Source organism: Trachurus japonicus, chromosome 5 (genome assembly GCF_045865225.1).
Source record: "Trachurus japonicus isolate A0001 chromosome 5, Traja_1.0".
NCBI classification, from domain to species: Eukaryota; Metazoa; Chordata; class Actinopteri; order Carangiformes; family Carangidae; genus Trachurus; species Trachurus japonicus.
Window position 1 is genome coordinate 20,597,184 of NC_140911.1, and position 20,235 is coordinate 20,617,418.

Below are 20,235 nucleotides of genomic sequence, written 5' to 3' on the forward strand. Positions count from 1 at the left end.
AATTAAAACACAGGAAGCTGTTTGTACATTAAACTTATTTAATTACATCAAATATGAAAAAAAAACATCCATGGTTTCTGATTTTACAACTGGAGGAAAAAAAACAAAACACTGTTTATAGTTGCGCCCTGTTCATGGTTGATATGGCAACACATTCATCGGTTCTGGTTGCCGTAGCAGTGTTTAAGGCAGGTTCACAAACGCCTGCTGACTTTTAAGAACCCGTCATGTCAGCAGTTCACTACATTAATCATGTAATCTATTTATTTATTTATTTATTTATTTAAGATCTGAAGCTGATGCTGGACCAAATATAATTCAGATGATGAAGACGAAGCTGCAGCGTGAAGCCGTCGTGCTCCGTCTGGAGATGGTTCACAGGTTTGGATCGACCAGCATATAAAATACAGGAAGTGAAGCCACGGCTGCAGCCGAGGATGCTGGGATATCAGCCTGAAGTTCTGTTCTCCGTTGTTGGAGGTGGAATGTTTCAGGAGCAGAGCATCATGGGAGATTTTTTAAAATACCACTGATGTGAATAGTAGGTAAATGAAACAGTGGAGTGCGTCTGAGAAACGTGTCGGGGAGAAAATATCATCAGCTAATTACAAACCAAGGTCAAAAGCGCAGGACAACGTTTCTGTGTCCATTCAAATGTCCGACATGTTGATTAACGCTGGGGTCGTCCTGGTGGGGTCACAGGTGTGTGTTATGTAAGTGTGTGTGTGTGTGTGTGTGTGTGTGTCACTGCTCCGTCTGCTGTGTGTCTGTGATGGTGGAGACGGCGCCCTGGCCCTTGCTGACGTCGCTGATACAGGCCCACTGACCGTCCATCGACTCCTTCCACAGCGTCACCTGCAACAACAGACACAGAGCGCTCATTGTCTTTCTCTTATTTTTCATCCTAATGTCTCTGAGGCCGGAAGTGAAGGTCTGAACTGCGTCACTCTACCTTGTTGTCTCCCCCAGAAACAGCCAGGATGTTCCCGGTGATGGACCAGCTGACGTGCCACACCACGTCGTTGAACTTGTGGAGCAGCTTGGCCGTCCAGGTGTTACCGGCCGGGTCGTCACAGGTCCAGATGAAAACGCGTCCGTCCTGGAGGGAGGAGCAAAAGGAAACGGTGAATATGTGTTCAGATCAGCTTTGGAGGTGCGTTACCATAGAGACAGAGTCTGGCTTTACTCATCAACTCATTTCTGTGAAGAAAAGTGTTTCTCCATTTATTTTATATTCTCCTGTGTGTTTGTAAATGAGGCTGTGATAAACTGAACTGGATGTTTGATCTCTGGCTCCACCTGGTGGTGCAGGGCAGTAAAATCACACTAGACTTATTTGGTTCGTTTACTTACTAGCTACTGACTGAGTTCGACGACAAGTTCATTTGCAAAGCCAGTTTAACAAGAGGTTTTCTTAAAAGCAGGAACTCTGTCTAAATTGGCCTCTTTAATTAGAAGCCAAATATATTTGATTAATAAACAGTTAATAGATAAGTAAAAGAGCAGCAGACAAGTGTGTAATAGCAGCAGACCAGTGTGTAATACAGGTTTCCTGCACATTTGAAACTTCCAAATTCCATACTTTTTCCAGACCTTAAACCAACACTAAGGAACTTTTCAACCTTCATATAATATTTTCATAACTTTTGTGATGGTACATCGACTTACAACAGGTTGAATGACACCTCTGTCATGGCCTGAGGGGGTCTGTGTCGCCTTCACTGGCACTAAGCAGCTTTGAGGAGCATGGTAGGAACCCGGCTCTCAATTAAGTTTCACTTTAAGTGAGAGAGGGAGCAGGCAATGCAGCACCTTTCCATCGGATTGTGTATATGTGTTTACTGTGAAATGATCCGCTGGTAACAGAAACTTAGTTTGGACGTCTTCTGTTAATTTCCATGCACCGGGAGATCAGGATGTTTACGGCGCTACGCGCTGGTGCTCATGGGAAATGGAGTCTTCCTTCAGGCAAAACACTACCACTTTGGGCCACTGGCGCCGCCAAACTCAACCAAAACTGAAAGTTCTTTAGTACTGCTTTAACTTTGACTTCTCAGTAAAAAAAATTCAAATAATTTGTGATATTTAAAGCAGAAGTGAGTGATCCGGTCGTTTTCGCTAATGCTGCGTTCCAGGCAGGCTTTTGAAATCATAAATTACAGCTTCAAGTCACAACTTACAACTTTGTAGCGTTCCAGGCAACCCACTCGTGTTTTTCCGACCTGTTTTACCGGTGAAAGTCACTATAACGGCCACTCGTAACTTCCGACCGGTGAAATCGTACCAGTACATCTTTTTGTACAGTCTATGTACCAGATCGAACTGGTACGACTTCACAGGTCGGAAAAAAAGGAGTTTCCTTGAACGCACCATAACAGTCCTCGTCCCTACGTCGCCACATTCACGGCGTCCCTTGGCTGCACACACAGCCCTGCATGCCGTTCTCTCTCCTCATTGGATAAAAACTGTAGGATACGATAAATGTTTTCTCCTCGGCTCAGAGCAGAGCAGAGTGACTGACAGACCCGTGTTTCGGTCCAAACACTCTATGTAAGTGATTGCTGTCGGAAGATATAACTATTTAAGACTTATATTAACACAAATATATCACTTACTTCTGCTTTAAGTAAATAGAAAAATCATGCAATTAATCATTTGTTTTCAATATTATGAATGGGATTGCCATTATGTACCGTAAGCAAAAAATTTCCAGGAGATTGTAGCTAGGTACAAAATAATCAACGTAAATAACTTCAGATAAGACCAAACCAAGATAAATATTAAGATAAATACATTTCCATACAATACATACACTAGTTTCCATTTTCCATACATTTCCAGACCTGGAAATGTATAAAATCAAATTCCATACTTTTCCATACTTGCGTAGAGACCCTGGTAATAGGAGTTGATGAAATTCTCTTGCTGGGAAAAACTGACACATGGTTCGACTGAAGCATGAAAATGGAAGAACTGGACATTCATGTCTACACTATGACAGAGTCTGACCTGGGAGCAGCTGGCGATGGTGCTGGTGGGGAGACCGATGGACGGGGCCCAGCCGACGTCTCTCACCCAGTCGCTGTGAGCCTCCAGCTTCTGATCCTCCTTCCACTGCCCGTCCTCCTCTCTGTAGGTTAGGGACAGGCAGTGACAATGAACTCTGTCAAAAACTCACCAAAATTTCTTCATGCTGAGTGAACACTTGTGTGTTTGTCTTCCACAGTGTTCACATTCATTACATTCACAGTGCTACTACTCCCCGTAACAAACTAATGGCGCATTTCCACTAGCACGGCTCGGCTCGATACGGCACGGCTCTGCTCGGTTTGGTTGTGTTTCCATTACAACTGAGTATCACTAGTGCCGCCGTGACGTCATTTACACGGCGCCGAGCAACGCTCTAAACTCTGTAAATATATAACTTTAGCAACATTTGAAACATTTTCAGGCGAGAAAGTAGTCGTTTAGATCCCCAACGTGTTGAAATTCTGACAAAATACCAGCTGTTTACAATTTTGTTTCGACGAAGTCGGCGTTACTAAAGCTAGCCGTAGTGAGCAACGCACTTCCGGTTATTTTCACAAAATAAAATACCCGTTGCCTTTTATCATAAGGAAAGCCATTACGATAGAATTGGTGCTTTTACTTTGTAAACAGGAAGTGAACCTACCCTCGCTGTAGCTAGCTTTAAACCGCCGTTTTGACTGCTCTCGTCCCGTTAACGGCATTTAACCGTTCAATATGCCTTACCGGAGGGTCTGGCCAGCTCTGAGATCGGCCTGGTTCATTGTAAAACATTTATTTATTGATGTAAATGTGGTGTTTTCTGTGCGTACAGACCCCAAGGCAGTGCTGCTAACCACAAACAAACTTCTGCTACAGCCACAACTGTTAGATTTCATCAATGAGACCAACATTTATCCCCTAAAAACAGTTTAACCAGCCGGTGGTAAACCTCTGAAAGCCATCGGGTAAGTTAATTAGCGGTCGTTTTCTCCACCGGGGCGAGGCTCGTAGGCTGGCCGGCGGAGCACGTCAGGAACCGGGCTGCTGCGGTCGCTGCTCGGACCTGGAGCTTCACTTCTCCAAAAAACATCGGGGCAGCCGTCGTTTGGATAAACTAACCGCACATTGGGGATCTAAAGAGTTACTTTCTCGCATGAAAAATATTAAAACTTAATAAAGTCACGTAGGTAATAACCATGGATGTATTATGGTAATAACAGGCTTCAGCAGGAACATTTCTGTTGTCGGTCGTTGCTTCCAGTGACGACACTCATCGGCCAATCAGTGGAAGGCAGTCGGCTGACGTCACGTTTTAGTAACGCTTCAGCTCGCTTGGAACCAGGGCTGAGGTGATACCAAAAGTGTACCTGGTTGCAGGTACTACGTGCTAGTGGAAACACGCAAATAGCGCGCCGAGCCGAGTCGAGCCGAGCCGTGCTAGTGGAAATGCGCCATAAATGACTTGTCCTGTGTCCCACATGTTCTCTGTCCCTGAACACAACAGAGAACCCCGTGCACCAGAGAAGGTTTAGTAGAAACTCTAGTGACTTACTTCCAGAGTTTGACCAGGTTGTCGCAGCCTCCGGAGACGAAGCGTTTGACGTAGTTTGGCTTCTGTCCTGACGGCTGATCGATCAGGCTGCCCGGCACCACGGCAGGAGCCCAACTCACCGCGTTACAGCCGATCTGCAGCAGGAGGAGGAAGAGGAGGAGGAGGAGGAGGAGGAGGAGGAGGAGGAGGGGGAACACAGCTGGTTCATACACTGATCTGAGCAGAACATGATACACTACACACCGCACTCAGTAACAGAGCGAAGAGGTTGAATGACGAGACTGAAAACCGCAGCACAGAACATTTTAGGCTGCATTGCTAAGAACGGCGTCAGACTCACAGTGTGTGCGTTGCTGATCTTCTTGACGTCCCACTGCTGATCACCGGTAAACGTGAGGAGGGAAATGGCGCCGTCTGAGCTGCCACAGGCCATGATCAGACCAAAGTCATAGGGGCCCCAGCAGACAGAGTTCACTGTGGAGACACACAGCAGCAGAGTTAAGAACCAGAGACTGAGGAGGAAACGAACAGAACCAGGAGGAGAAACTGAGGTTAAACTAAGCCGGTGGGACGATCACACACTGTAGGGGCAGAGCCCGGGGACTCGCATGTGACATACTGACCTGATGACTCGTGTCCCGTGTACTCATACATCTTGTCCCAGGAGCCGTTCTCCTCCTTCCAGATGATGACTTTACGGTCGTAGGAACAGGAAGCCAGGATGTTGCCGAACATTGGATGAGCCCAGGCGACCTGCCACACTGGTCCTTCATGGCTAGGAAAAAACAGAGAAGTGAGTTTACATGTGAAACCAGTGTTGCAAATTAAAGACATCTGGAACAACCACAGCATCATGACTGACCACATCTGATCGGTTTAGGGATGACATTTTCATTTCTTACCCTCTGAGATCTGCGACCAGAATCTGACCTCCGTTTCTGACATCAAAGATCTTCACTGTGCGATCAGAGGAACAGGTGGCCAATCGAGTCCCGTAATAATCCATCTGAGCATCGTGCTGAAATACACAGAGAAAAATCATACAGCTGCAACAACCGATGCTTGAACACGAGAGGAAATCTGTAAAAACTGACACCAGGCATATTTTACTTATCAAACTCTTCTTATCAAACTGTTGCTGCTCTCTGACTGAGTCTATCTGATTTTTATTGCTGAGCAGGACAACTACGAAAACATCTGTCTACTGCTGCTTGAAATGACACTGTGAGCAGAGAGTGGGAAAGTTGTTTTTGAACAGATAAACAATAAGCTTAAAGTCACATGGAAACTTCAGATCCTTTCACCATTGTCCTGCCATGGAATACATTGTTTTCTAAAAACATCACTTATAGCAATTTCAATAATATCCCCATCTTCATGTATTTCTATCAACAATCACAAAAAAATACAACATAATCAAGGCTATGACGTTTTTGGCAGCTAAAAACAGAGCAAACCGCTGAACAGCTCTAAGCCACAATTTCGGCATCATGGACTAACTGAGACTTGAGAGTCACATCAACACTGGATCAAAGACAAGTCAAACAACAGACAGAAATATCAACTCATCAGATGAAGGCTACACATGATTACGATGACAGTATTGTTTGGTCTTGAATGTACCATTAACAGTTCGCTATATAAAATGTCGTGAAATAAAATCTGTGTGACTGCAGATATGCCACTTTTAACCATTTACAATGACATGAACAAAACGATCATCAAATCTTCTCATTGATAAAGTTACGTCCATCTTTATACCATAGAAAGCCATCTAAATGATAAATGGACTATTGATATAGTGTAAATGACAAATGTTGACAAACATGTCATGTAAGGAGTGAAAAGTGATTTGTGGTGAAACAGCCCAGTCTATTTAGCTAATGCTAACGTTAGCTTCAATCACTGGAAAAACAACTTACGATCATGTCCTCGTGCGAGGTGTCCACCGTGTTGATCACAGAGACCTGAAATTCACAAACAAGTCCATCAGGATTCAAACGACACGGAAAACAAAGATTTAAGTCTCAATAATTAGCTCTTTGCTGTTAGCATGTCTGCTAACCAGCTAGCTGCCGGGTCACGTCAGCAGCCGGCGGTTGACGTTTAACAACACGCACGTAAACGGTGACACCGGCAACATCAAACCAAACAGCACCGGACTCACCATGTCTGCGGATAAACCAGAAACGAACACCTGAAAAGTATTCTCTCTGCTTATCTGTAGATGAATTGACCTGGTTCAGCTCTCCGCCCGCTCCGACGTGGCAACAAGTGCAGAACTCGGTCCCACCGCCAAATCCTCCCGCCGGAAACAACACGTCACCTAGCGACAGACGGTTCCGCATCGCAACAAGGCTTCCCAGCAAACTGAACTGACTCTAAAAACAAAAGAGCTGCTAAAACCATTATTTGATATCTTTATTTGAAAACCCCCCCTTGAAAACTCTTCCTGTTTGATTGTTGTTTGTGTATTAATAACTGCACTTGTGCTTTGCTGCTGTTATCAGTAACTGCATAGGAAACAAAACAAAACAGAACCAAAAAAAACCAAGTTTTCCAACAAAAGTACCCGTCTGCAGGCAAGATGGCCAATCAACGGTTAAAATAAAATTAAAAAAAGAAAAAAAAAAGTAATGTTTGATTAATAAACCTCCAGCAGCTTCTTTGAGAGGTTGCGACTTCCTCCAGCTGAATGTCCACTTCCGGTTTAGATGAGCAGCCCCGGTGAGTGAAGTTTTTCTCCGTGTCCACACGGTGGCTCTGTCGTCCTGAATCACTTTCCCCCTCACGTCTATTTTTGTCTGAACTCGCCCAGTATCAAGTTCCTCACCGGGTACTGATCCCGTGCTCCCTCCCTCTGTCCCCTGCGGCCTCGCCATGTTGTCGGGGTAAAAACCTGTTGCTACAGTTTCAGTGGTTTGTTTCTTATCGCAGAGGAAAGTGACAGCAGCTGTCAGAGAGCCAGTATGTCGAGCGTCTCCTACCACATCTCCAACCTGCTGGAGAAAATGACGTCCACTGACAAGGACTTCAGGTGAGAGAGGAGCACTGTGTGTGTGTGTGTGTGTGTGTGTGTGTGTGTGTGTGTGTGTGTGTGTGTGTGTGTGTGTGTGTGTGTGTGTGACAGTGAGATGACACTTTTGAATCCTGACTCATCCACGGACTGAACTGTTGTTATTGCGTTTGTGTCATTTACTACACTTCTATGCTACATTTATTTTCAACATAGTTTTTTATTTTAAGTGTGAATACCATTCCCTTTCTTGTCTTATCTTATGTTACACTTTAACTCTATAGTTTTTTTCCCCACATAAACAAAGAAATAATACTAATACTAATACTAATTCAGAGAACAACTTCATAATATGACAACAACACATGAGTTGGAAGAAGTTTCTGGACACACAGAAAAGTGATAGACCTGGTCAAAGACTAAGATAAGAGCAAAGACGGTTTAGAAACTGTAACCGATAGTAATAGAATATCTTTGATGAGAGTTCATATAGCAGCAATGTGTTGTTTTTTTTGCTGGTGTGTGTGTGTGTGTGTGTGTGTGTGTGTGTGTGTGTGTGTGTGTGTGTGTGTGTGTGTGTGTGTGTGCGTGCGTGTGTGTGTGTCCAGGTTCATGGCGACCAATGACCTGATGCTGGAGCTGCAGAAGGACAGCATTAAACTGGATGAGGACAGTGAAAGGAAGGTGGTGACCATGCTGCTCAAACTGCTGGAGGACAAGAACGGAGAGGTCCAGAACCTGGCTGTCAAATGGTACACATTTGAAATATTTATTTATGCCCACATATAAAGAAGTACAAGGGTTCTTGCACAAGGGACATAAACACTGCCAGTGCAGTTGACAATGGAAGACGGTCAGACACAAAGCGCCTGGGCAGCTGAACACGGTTACATACAAAATGACCTCAGATCAGATAGAAAACAGACATTCAAGGATACAAAAAACAACGTCTCCTCCAGATTGAGCGGCTACCAATAATAACTGAGACTGAGCAGTACCTGGCCAACTGTTTAGCTCTTCTTTTAGGGAGGCCGGCCATCTGAAGGCCCCTCACAACCAACTTATGCACATGCCCCAGGCTACCAAATATAAAGACTAGAAGTTTACATCTGTAGCCCAGCTGAGAGATGGTCTGCTTCAGCTGCTGGTATTTCAGCACTTTGGTCAGAAAGGCCTCCTCTAGGCTGTAATCAAAGGTACAGCCGACCTCCATGTCCAGACCGTCTTCCACAAAATCATCGTGCACATGACTACATTAACGGCGGCAGTTACGACGGGTGTAATCAGATGTTCAGAGTGCTGCGCTCATGCCGTCTACTGCTGCCATGCTGCAGCGGCCATGACACCACACACACACACACACACACACACACACACACACACACACGATAAGACGTCACTGATGTATCTAACTGTAGGTGTGTTTGATTTCCAGCCTGGCGCCTCTGGTGAGTAAAGTGAAGGAGCCTCAGGTGGAGACGATGGTGGACACTCTGTGCTCCAACATGGTGTCAGATAAAGAGCAGCTGAGGGACATTTCCAGCATGGGACTGAAGACAGTGATCGCTGAGCTACCACTGTCTTCATCAGGTGAGACACACACGCCTATCTTTTTGTACTCCTGATCTCAACGACGATCATGTTTTAACATTTCATTTTGAAAGGTAACTGATGTTTCGATTAAGCCACTTGCCAAGTTGTGTATGGGTATATATTCATATTTAGATACCGGTAATTACGTAAATAAATAAATGAAATTAATAGGCTATAGGTAAATTGTAGGGAAATATAATTGAAATGTGCCTCAAGTCAAAGAAAAAGAAGGGTTAGAGAAATAAAAAGTTACACTCTAAAACAACATTAATGTAAAATCTGTGGTTTGCACTATGAACCTTTGCACAACTTCAGTTTTGTCACTGTAAGTTTTTATTAATCATTATTCATGTGCACTGAATTTTGAACCTCAATATTCCTGACTGCACTTTAAGGCACCAAAAGCTTGACCCCACCATGTGTGGAGTTGTGGAATAAAATCACGATTAACCACCAGTGTGTTTGTGTGTGTAACTGCTCTGTGCTGTGTCTTTGTGTTGTGGGTTGCCAGGTCTGGCTCTGACAGCCAGTGTTTGTAAGAAGATCACGTCCCAGCTGATCGGTGCCATGGGGAAACAGGAGGACGTGTCTGTCCAGCTGGAGGCTCTGGACATCCTGTCTGACATGTTGGGAAGGTAAAAACAAAAAACATCTGACACTCATTTTCTTTTTTAACATTGTGTCTCGGTTCACTTGAGAGATAAACTCCTAAACTGACTCAAAAACAACCACTAAACACATCACACATCTGTCAACACAAACACCAACAACAAACAGTGGAGCAGGGGCAGATGTCATGAGGATGGAAGTGCTGCTGCTGCTGAAGAAGGAGGTGTTGATGGTGATTGATGTTTGAGATGATGATGGTGATGGTGCTTCATGTGATTCCTCCTCAGACTGAGTGGAGCACTGGTCAGTTTCCACAGCTCTCTGCTCTCCAGCCTCCTGCCTCAGGTAAGACTGAGCCGAGGTGAGCAGTGTCTCCTGTGCACACGATGTGTTCAATGTCCTCCTGGTTTTTTGGAAGATGTCACTATTTTCATACACACATACAGTAATGAGACTGTAGCTTCAATGTGTCAATTATGATAAAATAAATGTGTCTGAATCAGTTAAACTTTATTATGGAGGGTCCTCTAATCCACAGTCGCTCTCATTCTGTTGTTTCAGCTCTGTTTCATTTTATCAGATTTTATTTTGTCGTTCATCCCTCTATCTGTCCATCCATTCATTCTTCATTCATTCATTCATTCATTCTTCCATTCATTTGTTCGTTCCCCACCCATGCTCCACCAGTTAACTAGTCCCAGGATGGCTGTCAGGAAGCGCTCCATCCTGGCTCTGGGTCACCTGGTGCCCTGCTGTAGCCCCGCCCTCTTCTCCCAGCTCACAGAACATCTGTTGACAGAGCTGGCCAAGGGTCCGCCCACCTCAGTGACCAGGACCTACATCCAGTGCCTGGCAACCATCAGCCGACAGGGTGGCCATCGAGTGGGTGAGCGATGGAGCAAAAGAGAGAAAGTGCATGTTTCATCCTGGTTCTAAAGGCTAAATCAGCCTGTGTGTGTGTGTGTGTGTGTGCAGGTGATCATCTAGAGAAGCTAATCCCCATGGTTGTGAAGTTTACTAGTGTGGACGATGACGAGCTGAGAGAGTACTGTTTCCAGGCCTTCGAAGCCTTTATACGCAGGTAGACACACACACACACACACACACACACACACACACACACACACACACACACACACACACACACACACACACACACACACACAAACACACTTTCTCCCTCTTTCCATTCCTTTCACTGGTCCTTTGATTGACAGGTGTCCAAAGGAGATGTCGCCCCACGTTACTACTGTGACTAAACTTTGTCTTAAGTTCATGACCTTTGACCCCAACTACAACTATGATGAAGACGAGGAAGAGGAAGACAGCATGGACGTTGAGGATGGGCTAGATGAAGGTGTGTGTGTGTCTCTGTGTGTGTATGTTTCTCAGATTGTGGTTCAGTGCTGATCCTGGACTCTGGAGGCCATTGAAAACTCCCCTATAAAGATTCTACAATTTACAGATGTCCCCTAAATGTGTCACAGCAATGCTACATCAGCAGGGGCCCCACAGGGAGGGTTGGGATGTTCGCAGTCATAGACACGGCTAAAGACTAATGCTAAGCTCCTAGTTAGTACATTTGAACAACATTACGTGAATCGTTGATGTCATAATAAACTAACCAGGTGGCCGTCGTCAGAACTTCTAAAGTCAGGATCGATTTTAGATTTTTGGCACATTGTGTATATTTTTTGTCTTTTTTGTCTTGATTGGATAGTATAGTTGAGACTGAGAGACAGGGAATGGGGAGGCAGAGAGAGGGGGAATGACATGCAGTAAAAGGGCCGCCCGATGGGGGATTTGAACTGACTGCATTGAGGACTGTGTCTTTAGTGCATGTGTTTTCTTGTTGCAGTGAGTTGAGCCCTCAGGGCCACCATAGTTAACACCTTAAAGTGAAGCTTATTTGCTTTTGGAGATAAAGGTTGTGTCCGAAATCACTCACTCATTCACTCCTCCCTGCTCACTGTAGTGAATTCTATATAGAAGGACTACACTACGTAGTGAGCTCACTATGAAAAACCCTTTCGGACAATGCTCTGCCACGCAGTTAATTATGCTTTTACGTTGCATAACATGTTGCAAATCAAAACAGCGATGCGTGCAGCAATGCATTATGGTATATATTACTTGCTTGGTTACCATCGGTTGTACACTACTTTTCACGCTGCATTGTGGGTATAGGGTATATTAATACTCACTTAACATTCGGACAGCACTAAAAAATGGCGTAGTTAGTCACTGTAGTCCACTATATGCTGAGTAGTGAGTGATTCTGGGACACAGCCAAATATCACAGATGAGTGAGAAGTGAGAACCCCCCCCCTCTCCCCCACAGAGTCAGATGATGAGTACAGTGATGATGACGACATGAGCTGGAAGGTGCGACGCTCTTCCATCAAATGTCTGGAGGCATTGATCCACACACGCCGCGACCTCCTCCTCTCCTTCTACTCCTCTGTCTGTCCTGCCCTGCTTGCCCGCTTCAAGGAGCGCGAGGAGAACGTGAGGGCCGACGTTTTCTCCGCCTTCTCCACCCTCCTCAGACAGACACGGCCCACGGGTCATCATGGCCCCGCAGCGGCCGGGGCGGAGCCGGGGGCGGGGCGGGAAGAGGACCCCGTGGTCGCCATGTTGAAGAAACAGGTAGATAGAGAGTCACTCAGTTGCAATGAGAGAAGAGGATGAAGATGAAGATGAAGATCACTGTGTGTGTCTGTGTGTGTGTGTGTGTGTAGGTGCCCCTCATAGTGAAGGCTCTGCACCGCCAGCTGAAGGAGAAGAGCATCAAGTCTCGTCAGGGCGGCTTCACCGTGCTGACGGAGCTCAGTCACACTGTGGCTGGAGGCCTGGAGCAGCACATCCCCGCACTGATACCAGGTACACACACACACACACACATTTTTATTCCCTTTTCATTTCTTTTTTTTTTTTCTTTCGACTGTTACAGTTTCTGTTTCTCCAGCTCGCTGTCATCCTCCCACCTGCTCACTTTCTTCATCTTTTTTCGTCTCTTCTCTTCCTCTGTCCTCTTTTCTCATTTTCCTCCCTTTTTTTCCATCCTTACCCCCTCCTTCCTCCCTGCCTCCATCATCCTCCCCCCTCCCTCCAGGTATAGTCTTCTCCCTGACAGACAAGTCCACCTCCTCCACCATGAGGATCGATGCTCTCTCCTTCCTCCACGTCCTCCTCCTCTCCCATCCTCCTCAGGCCTTTCAGCCTCACATGCAGGTTCTTTGACTCTGTGTGTCTGACGTATGTGAAGAACTGAAACCTGCACAGTCTCAGTCACTCAGTGTCTGTATCGTGACTCTGTGTGCAGGTGCTGCTGCCCCCGGTCGTGGCCTGCGTGGACGATACCTTCTACAAGATCACATCTGAGGCTCTGCTGGTCACTCAGCAGCTGGTCCGAGTGATGAGGCCTCACGAGCAGAAGGCCGCAGGGTTCGACCCCAAACCATTTGTCAAAGAGGTGGGAGGACTCAAGTTGTGTCCCCTCTGATCTGTGGTGTTTTAATTTGACGTTGATTCTTGTGAACTGTGGCTTTTATGATGATTAGAGTCTGTGGGGGACTGACGAGGTAACAAACTAACCTGCTCCTCATGTTTCCGTCAGGTGTTTTCTGTCACCATGAAGAGGCTCAAAGCAACAGACATCGACCAGGAAGTGAAAGAGAGGGCTATTTCCTGTATGGGTCACATGGTGTGTCACCTTGGTGACCACCTGGGCGCAGAGCTGCAGGCTGTGTTGGCCATCTTCCTGGAGAGGTTGAAGAATGAGATCACGAGGCTGACAGCGGTGCGAACCATCACCCTCATCGCTGCTTCTCCGATCAAGGTTCAGTCTGTTTTATTTTGCCAATTTGCGGCGAGCATAAAATAATGGAGATTGATAAATGATGCTAACTTGCTGTCGTCTACTTCCTCTTCCTCTTCTTCTTCTTCTACTTCTTCTTCTTCTCCGTCCTCAGGTCGAGCTGTCCTCCATCCTGCCTGAGGGTCTGTCCGTACTGGGGTCTTTTCTGAGGAAGAACCAGCGGGCTCTGAAGCTTGGTACACTGGCCTGTCTCAATGCGCTGGTGACGCATCACGCTGCCAGCATCAAACCTGCAGCTCTGGAACCCGTGCTGAGTGAACTTCCTGCTCTGGTGGATGAGAGCGACATGCACGTGTCCCAGGTAGGAGAGAAAGCCCAGAACGAAGGTGAAGGTGGTCGACTCTGAGCGTCACAGAGAGACACAGATAAAAACATTTATACAAAAACAGGAACAAATCAGACATGAAGACACTTCATTTACTTCATTTATATAACCCACCAAAAAAAACCCCAGCTAAAATGCAGATACAAACTCTCACATTTTGAATGAAAAAGAGCAGAAAGGAGAATAACCTGATATAATCTGCTTCTCTTTCATAAGACACTAATTAACAAAGGAAATAATTTAATTAAATAAAAATAGCTGCAGTCAACACGGCTGCTCTCATCCCTCTGTAAGCTCCAGTTTATCTTTCATTTTATACCAAAATGATATTATGTTGACATGCTGACCTACGGTTCTCATTTTTTCCACAAGTATCAAGTCCCCCTTAAAGAGGAACTATGCAAGGTTTTTAGCTTAACTACATTTTTACCTTAATTAAACAGCTTTGAATTACTTCTAACTTGTTCCAGGGAGAATAGAGGCTCTCTGCCTTCCACATAGCGTCTCTTGGGCTGAAAACCAACCTTGTAAGATCAGAGCCTCCGACCCAGTGTCCCAGCTCTCGTCATGGCGGCACCGCAACACAAACGCGCCCTGTAACCCGTAATTTCTTGTTTATGACAGATAAGATTACACAAATATGCACTTCGTAACACGTTTATGATATATAATGTTATCCACTGCTTCAAAACAAAAAAACAAATGCACATGGCCGGGAGGAGGGTTAGCAAAACAGTGGAAAAGCGACCAGACTTGCGTAGTTTCCCCATTAAAATTCAGTATTTTTTTTTTTTTTGTGAAGTGGAAAAAAAAACATGTTGGACTGAAGTTTTCATCACTTAACATAAAGTACTTGTTATTGTAAAGGACAAGCTGTGGTTCACCTGTGCTGCTCCTCTGTTCAGGTGTCCGTCACCCTGCTCACCTGCATGGCCAAAGCCTGCCCCTCCTCTCTGGCTAAGATCAGCTCCTCTGTGCTGCCGGGCGTCTTCAGGCTCGTCCACTCTCCCCTGCTGCAGGGCGGAGCTCTCACCGCCATCCTGGACTTCATACAGGCGCTGGTGCTGTCCAAGTCCACCAACCTGGGCTACAGGTAGGACAGACGACAGAGTGTTTACGGATGGGTGCAGGTACAACAATAATCATCAATGTTTGTGATGTGTTTGTCTCCAGTCAGATGCTGAAGTCTCTCACTGAGCCGTTTCACAGCCGTGCGTCCTCTGCAGACAGCGGCGTCATCCACAGGCAGTCCTACCTGTCCGTGGCCCGTTGTGTGGCTGCCCTGTCCTCCGCCTGTCCCAAGGAGACAGCGGGGACGGTGTCCAGCCTCATACAGGAGGTGAGTTAGTGTCGGCGAAGCTTCTCGTGCTCTGTGTGGCGACTCCTGCTCACACTGTCTCCTCCCTCCTCAGGTGAAGAACCCCGGCTCTCTGGAGTCGGCCCGTGTCCTTGCTCTGCTGTGTCTCGGGGAGGTCGGGAGGAATGGTAGTCTGGGAGGAAGTAAGGAGGTGCAGGGAGTCATCCTGGAGGCCTTCTCCTCCACCAGCGAGGAGGTGAGATACACACTGGTCCTCACACACTGATGTTTACGTCCTCACCTTCATCCATAATCAAATTATGGTTCCCAGGCGGCAGTAACAGTCAGAGCAGCAGCCACACTGTGGTCAAGTTTTGTTAATGTCCTCTTGTCATGGACGCAATGTTTCAGTAATATACCTCAAGGGAACTTCCTCAAATTTGGCACAAAGTATTAGTAGTAGGACTCGAGGATGAACTGATTAGATTTTTTTGGTCAAAGGTCCAAGTCAAAGTGAACTCACAAAACTACGGTGGCCCCGAGAACTCAATTCGCTGCAGCTTCAGAAAAGACATGCAAAGACACAAATGTGTTACAAATTCAGAAAACATTGTTGTGGAAATTAAAATTTCCACCACAACATCTTCATCAATGTGACAACAAATATGCTGCAAAAACTCCACAATGCAACGAGTATTTTTCTGGGGACACAAAAAAGTGACAGACTTGGCCGGAGTACTCTAGTTCAGTGCTTCTCTCAACCTCGTTTCAGGTGAAGACGGCGGCCTCTTGTGCGTTAGGCAGCATGGCCGTGGGCAGCCTGAACGACTACCTGCCATTCCTGCTGAAGGAGATCTCCTCCCAGCCACGGAGACAGTACCTGCTCCTGCACTCCCTCAAAGAAGTCATCAGGTGTGTGTGTGGGTGTGTGCGTGTTGTGTCAGGATTTCCTGACCAACATCTGGTTCATCATGGATGACACATTTGATTATTTATGATATATTTGTTAGTTTATTTGGACCAATTGGATTATTATTTTGGTTAAATGTGTGAAAATAACTGCTTTTTATTGACAAGGTAAAACGTTTTGACTATTCTTTCCCTCTCTCTTTCTGTTTTTTGCTCTCTCTCTCTCTCCAGTGCCAGTTCAGCCTCTAGTCTCTCGCCCCATGTGGAGTCTATCTGGACTCTGCTGTTTCAGAACTGTGAGTGTCAGGAGGAGGGGACCAGGAACCTGGTGGCTGAGTGTCTGGGCAAACTCACCTTAGTGAACCCGGCTCAGCTTTTACCCCGACTGAAGCAGCAGCTAAAGGCTGGTATGAAGTGTGTGTGTGTGTGTGTGTGTCTTTATGTATATGGGCTTTATGTTTCTAATGAGATTTCTTCCAGCCATGTAGCAAACTAACTGTGGAGGTGTGTCAGGCAAAATCATTCTGTTTTTCCAAATCCATTACACCTGAACAGTAAACACTGCAAAGGCTGCACCAGAGTTAATGATGATGAAATACTCGTTCTTTCACTATGGTTGTGTTTAAATTAATTTACTCCCTCACAGGTTCTCCTCTGACTCGCAGCACAGTGGTGACCGCTTTCAAGTTTACTATCGTTGACCAACCTGCTCCCATAGACTCACTCCTAAAAGACTGTATAGGTAACAAAACGCACTTCTGTTTCATTTTACCTGTAAGGATGGAGACATAATCCTTTGCTGAATCAGGGACATGTTTTAAAATAAAATAAAAACTCCAAGGTACTCTCCTCTAAAACCCTTAAAAAGCGGTTATTGTCACTGCATGGTCATATAACACCTGAAAAACAAACAAACAATGATGCATTTCAGCACCCTCATCAGCCTGTTAAAACATGGTGAAGAGTTGATGCTGAAATGCATCTACTAGTTTGTTTTCAAGGTAGCAGAAATGAGAGAGCCAAGAGTCTTTTTGTGATTTTTGAGTACATAGATGTACTTAAATGATAGATTTAGATTCCAGGCAGGGCTTCTTTATGAATAACTGTGACACTGTCTCATTTCAACAGGTGACTTCCTAAAGACCCTGCAGGACAATGACATTAACGTGCGGCGAGTTGCTCTGGTGATGTTTAACTCTGCAGCTCATAACAAACCATCTCTGATTCGTGGTCTCCTGGGAAAGGTACTGCCTCACCTCTACAAGGAGACCCAGATCAGGAAGGACCTCATCAGAGAGGTGGGTTGGCTGGACGGGATGATTGTTATTCATGGTGGATGGTATTATAATGGTATCTGAACCTTTGCGTGCTACAGGTGGAGATGGGTCCGTTCAAACACACGGTGGACGACGGGTTGGATGTGCGTAAAGCAGCGTTCGAGTGCATGTACACCCTGCTGGACAGCTGCCTGGAGGGACTGGATGTCCTTCAGTTCCTGGATCACGTGGAGGAAGGACTCAAAGACCACTACGACATCAGGGTGGGTACAGAACATGTTCGCACCAACCTGGGATTTAAACCAGGAACAAGTCTGCTGCCTTTATAGACACAATACAAGATGAATTTCAATAACTCAACATCGTCAACACAAATTCTTATTTTTCATACACTGAATTTGGTGGAAAGTTATTTCAGTGTGTGTATGTTTATTGTTGCTGTAGATGCTGACCTTCCTGATGTTGGCCAGACTTGCTTCTCTGTGTCCTGCTGCTGTTCTCCAAAGACTAGACAGATTAGTGGAACCACTGAAAGCTACATGTACCACTAAGGTATTATAACTCACACAACACACACACACACACACACACACACACACACACACACACACACACACACACACACACACACACACACACACACACACACTCCAGTTACTGCAGTTTATTTGGGCAACATTACACCTCAGCTATTGGCCAAGATAAACTCCTAGTAAAGATATAAAGATATTGTTATTATTAGTTGCCAGCAACACATAAACGGTCACAGGCCGAACCTCTAACTAAGACTGACTGGATAGATGCTGTGAGAACTTTTCAAGGAAATATTTATCATATGAACTGGCTTATATATAATTTGTGACATATATTTCTGAGTTTAAAACTCAGGGTTTTCAAGTTCACATTTTATTAGATAGAGATAACTGAGATTTGTGTTTTCTTTCTATTAAGTACAGTGGCCCCGAGGGCTCAAAAAACGTGCTACAAATTGAGAAAACGACTTCATCACAACACGTGCTTCAAACTCTTTCTGAAGTCTTTCTGAGGACAGAAAAAAGTGACAGAACCCAGTTAAAGGCTAATGCCTGGTGAAAGTACATATGAGCAATAGTATCTGAGCCATGTGACGCTGACACTATTCATCTTATTTTCAAACACCGCAGCTTCTAAAGTCAAGATGCAGTGAACAAAAGTAAAACACTTCCATTTGTAAAGATCTTATCAGACTCTACTTTAAAGTGTAGAGATTTGTTTCCTTCATTAATATATTAAAACACAACTTTGTGACTTTTGTCTCACAATTTTGTGACTCAATAATGTCAGATACAACTTGAATTTATGTTCTCATAAACTTGTGACTTACCCTCTTTATCTTACAGCTTGTTTTTTAAAATTTGAATTCTTCTTTAATTACTTGCTTTACGCCACTGTAAATTGCGGGTAAATGTGTGTTATTTAGTATCAGACACGCCACACTTGTTTCCGATGAACTGTGTGATGACATGTCCTCCTCTCCATCCTCCTGCAGGTGAAGGCCGGTTCTGTGAAGCAGGAATTCGAGAAGCAGGAGGAGTTGCGGCGTTCAGCCATGCGCGCCGTCGCCGCCCTGCTGGCCGTGCCCGAGGTGGAGCGGAGCCCCAGCATGGCTGACTTTGCCAACCAGATCAGAACCAATGCTGACATGGCGTCCATCTACCAGAGCATCCAGGGAGGGGAGGGGGCGAATGTAGGCTCCACAGAGAGCATGGATATGAGCTAGACACTGGATGGTGGAGGAGATGTTTTATTATGATGTTTTTTATAGACATGGATTAAGATGCAGTGGAAAAAACTGTGTTATATCATCACTACTTTTATTTTCAAAACAATTTATTTTCCAACTGACTCTGGGCTTTTTAGTCTGAATTCCCTCTGGTAAAAATACATTTGTGGTAGGTTTTGCAGTTTTGCTCCATTTTGCTGTAAGACCTTGGTTTAATAGTTCACATGAAATAAACTGGAGGCATTACTCTGACCACTGAGCTGCAATGTGTGTCTGATCTGATGGATGTGGAAGTAATGTTGTGTCACCAACTTCTGTGCTTTGTACTGTGGGAGAAAATGTGATCAGTGACTTTGAACCACTTATTATCAGTACAGACTATACCTCATGTTGAAATAGTAGAGTTAATCAATATCAAAGTAAAGTGCTGATCTGGATGATGTTTTGAACCAATGAAAATTTCCACTTTCGCATTTAACTTTGATCTTAAATTTATAAACACATTTGAGCATAATCATATATATATATATATATATATATATATATATATATATATATATATATATATATATATATATATATATATATATATATATATATATATATGTATATATAAATATATATATAAGGTACATATATATTTTTTAATATTCAATTGACTTTCATTTATTGAAAGGTTACTAAAAAATGGACACATTGCTTTTACATGTTTTCGGTTTTCCCTCGTATATCTTTTTTTTTTTTTTTTTTTTTGGGGGGGGGGGGCGTTAAAATTTAATCATTGCACAAATATAATTTTTTTTTTAACACAGACACTAAATGTTAATTGGAAGTTCACAGGCAGCAGGAATCAGCTGATATCGTGTGTCTGACCAGTGATACTAATTAATTATGGAAATACACACCTGAGGCCGGGGGGCAACACACCTGGGCCACCTCGTGGGAGAAGTGACGTCAGGGCAAAGAGAGTGAATCCGAGTAGTTTATGTGGGTGATACTTGGATAA

The 20,235-nt window shown here is 44.7% G+C and overlaps 2 protein-coding genes across 2 annotated transcripts; one reads left to right on the forward strand and one right to left on the reverse strand.

Annotated features, from left to right (window-relative positions):
* Nucleotides 1-20: 20 nt before the first annotated feature.
* On the reverse strand, nucleotides 21-6,855 carry sec13 (SEC13 homolog, nuclear pore and COPII coat complex component). The gene is made up of 9 exons (XM_085776709.1): nucleotides 6,729-6,855; nucleotides 6,484-6,528; nucleotides 5,464-5,579; nucleotides 5,185-5,336; nucleotides 4,902-5,035; nucleotides 4,562-4,695; nucleotides 3,010-3,130; nucleotides 953-1,099; nucleotides 21-855 (listed from the first exon to the last, which is right to left on the reverse strand). Exons 1-9 carry the CDS (start codon nucleotides 6,729-6,731, stop codon nucleotides 745-747), a joined length of 963 nt encoding a protein of 320 aa, XP_085632835.1. The 5' UTR covers nucleotides 6,732-6,855; the 3' UTR covers nucleotides 21-744.
* A 553-nt stretch (nucleotides 6,856-7,408) lies between these two features.
* cand2 (cullin-associated and neddylation-dissociated 2 (putative)) lies at nucleotides 7,409-19,495 on the forward strand. The gene is made up of 24 exons (XM_085776708.1): nucleotides 7,409-7,598; nucleotides 8,186-8,329; nucleotides 9,013-9,167; nucleotides 9,682-9,805; nucleotides 10,067-10,124; nucleotides 10,467-10,665; nucleotides 10,755-10,860; nucleotides 10,997-11,136; nucleotides 12,121-12,428; nucleotides 12,521-12,662; nucleotides 12,895-13,013; nucleotides 13,105-13,254; nucleotides 13,399-13,620; nucleotides 13,754-13,960; nucleotides 14,890-15,077; nucleotides 15,158-15,323; nucleotides 15,397-15,537; nucleotides 16,054-16,193; nucleotides 16,422-16,597; nucleotides 16,837-16,932; nucleotides 17,319-17,488; nucleotides 17,566-17,730; nucleotides 17,912-18,019; nucleotides 18,996-19,495. Exons 1-24 carry the CDS (start codon nucleotides 7,531-7,533, stop codon nucleotides 19,224-19,226), a joined length of 3,723 nt encoding a protein of 1,240 aa, XP_085632834.1. The 5' UTR covers nucleotides 7,409-7,530; the 3' UTR covers nucleotides 19,227-19,495.
* Nucleotides 19,496-20,235: the final 740 nt, after the last annotated feature.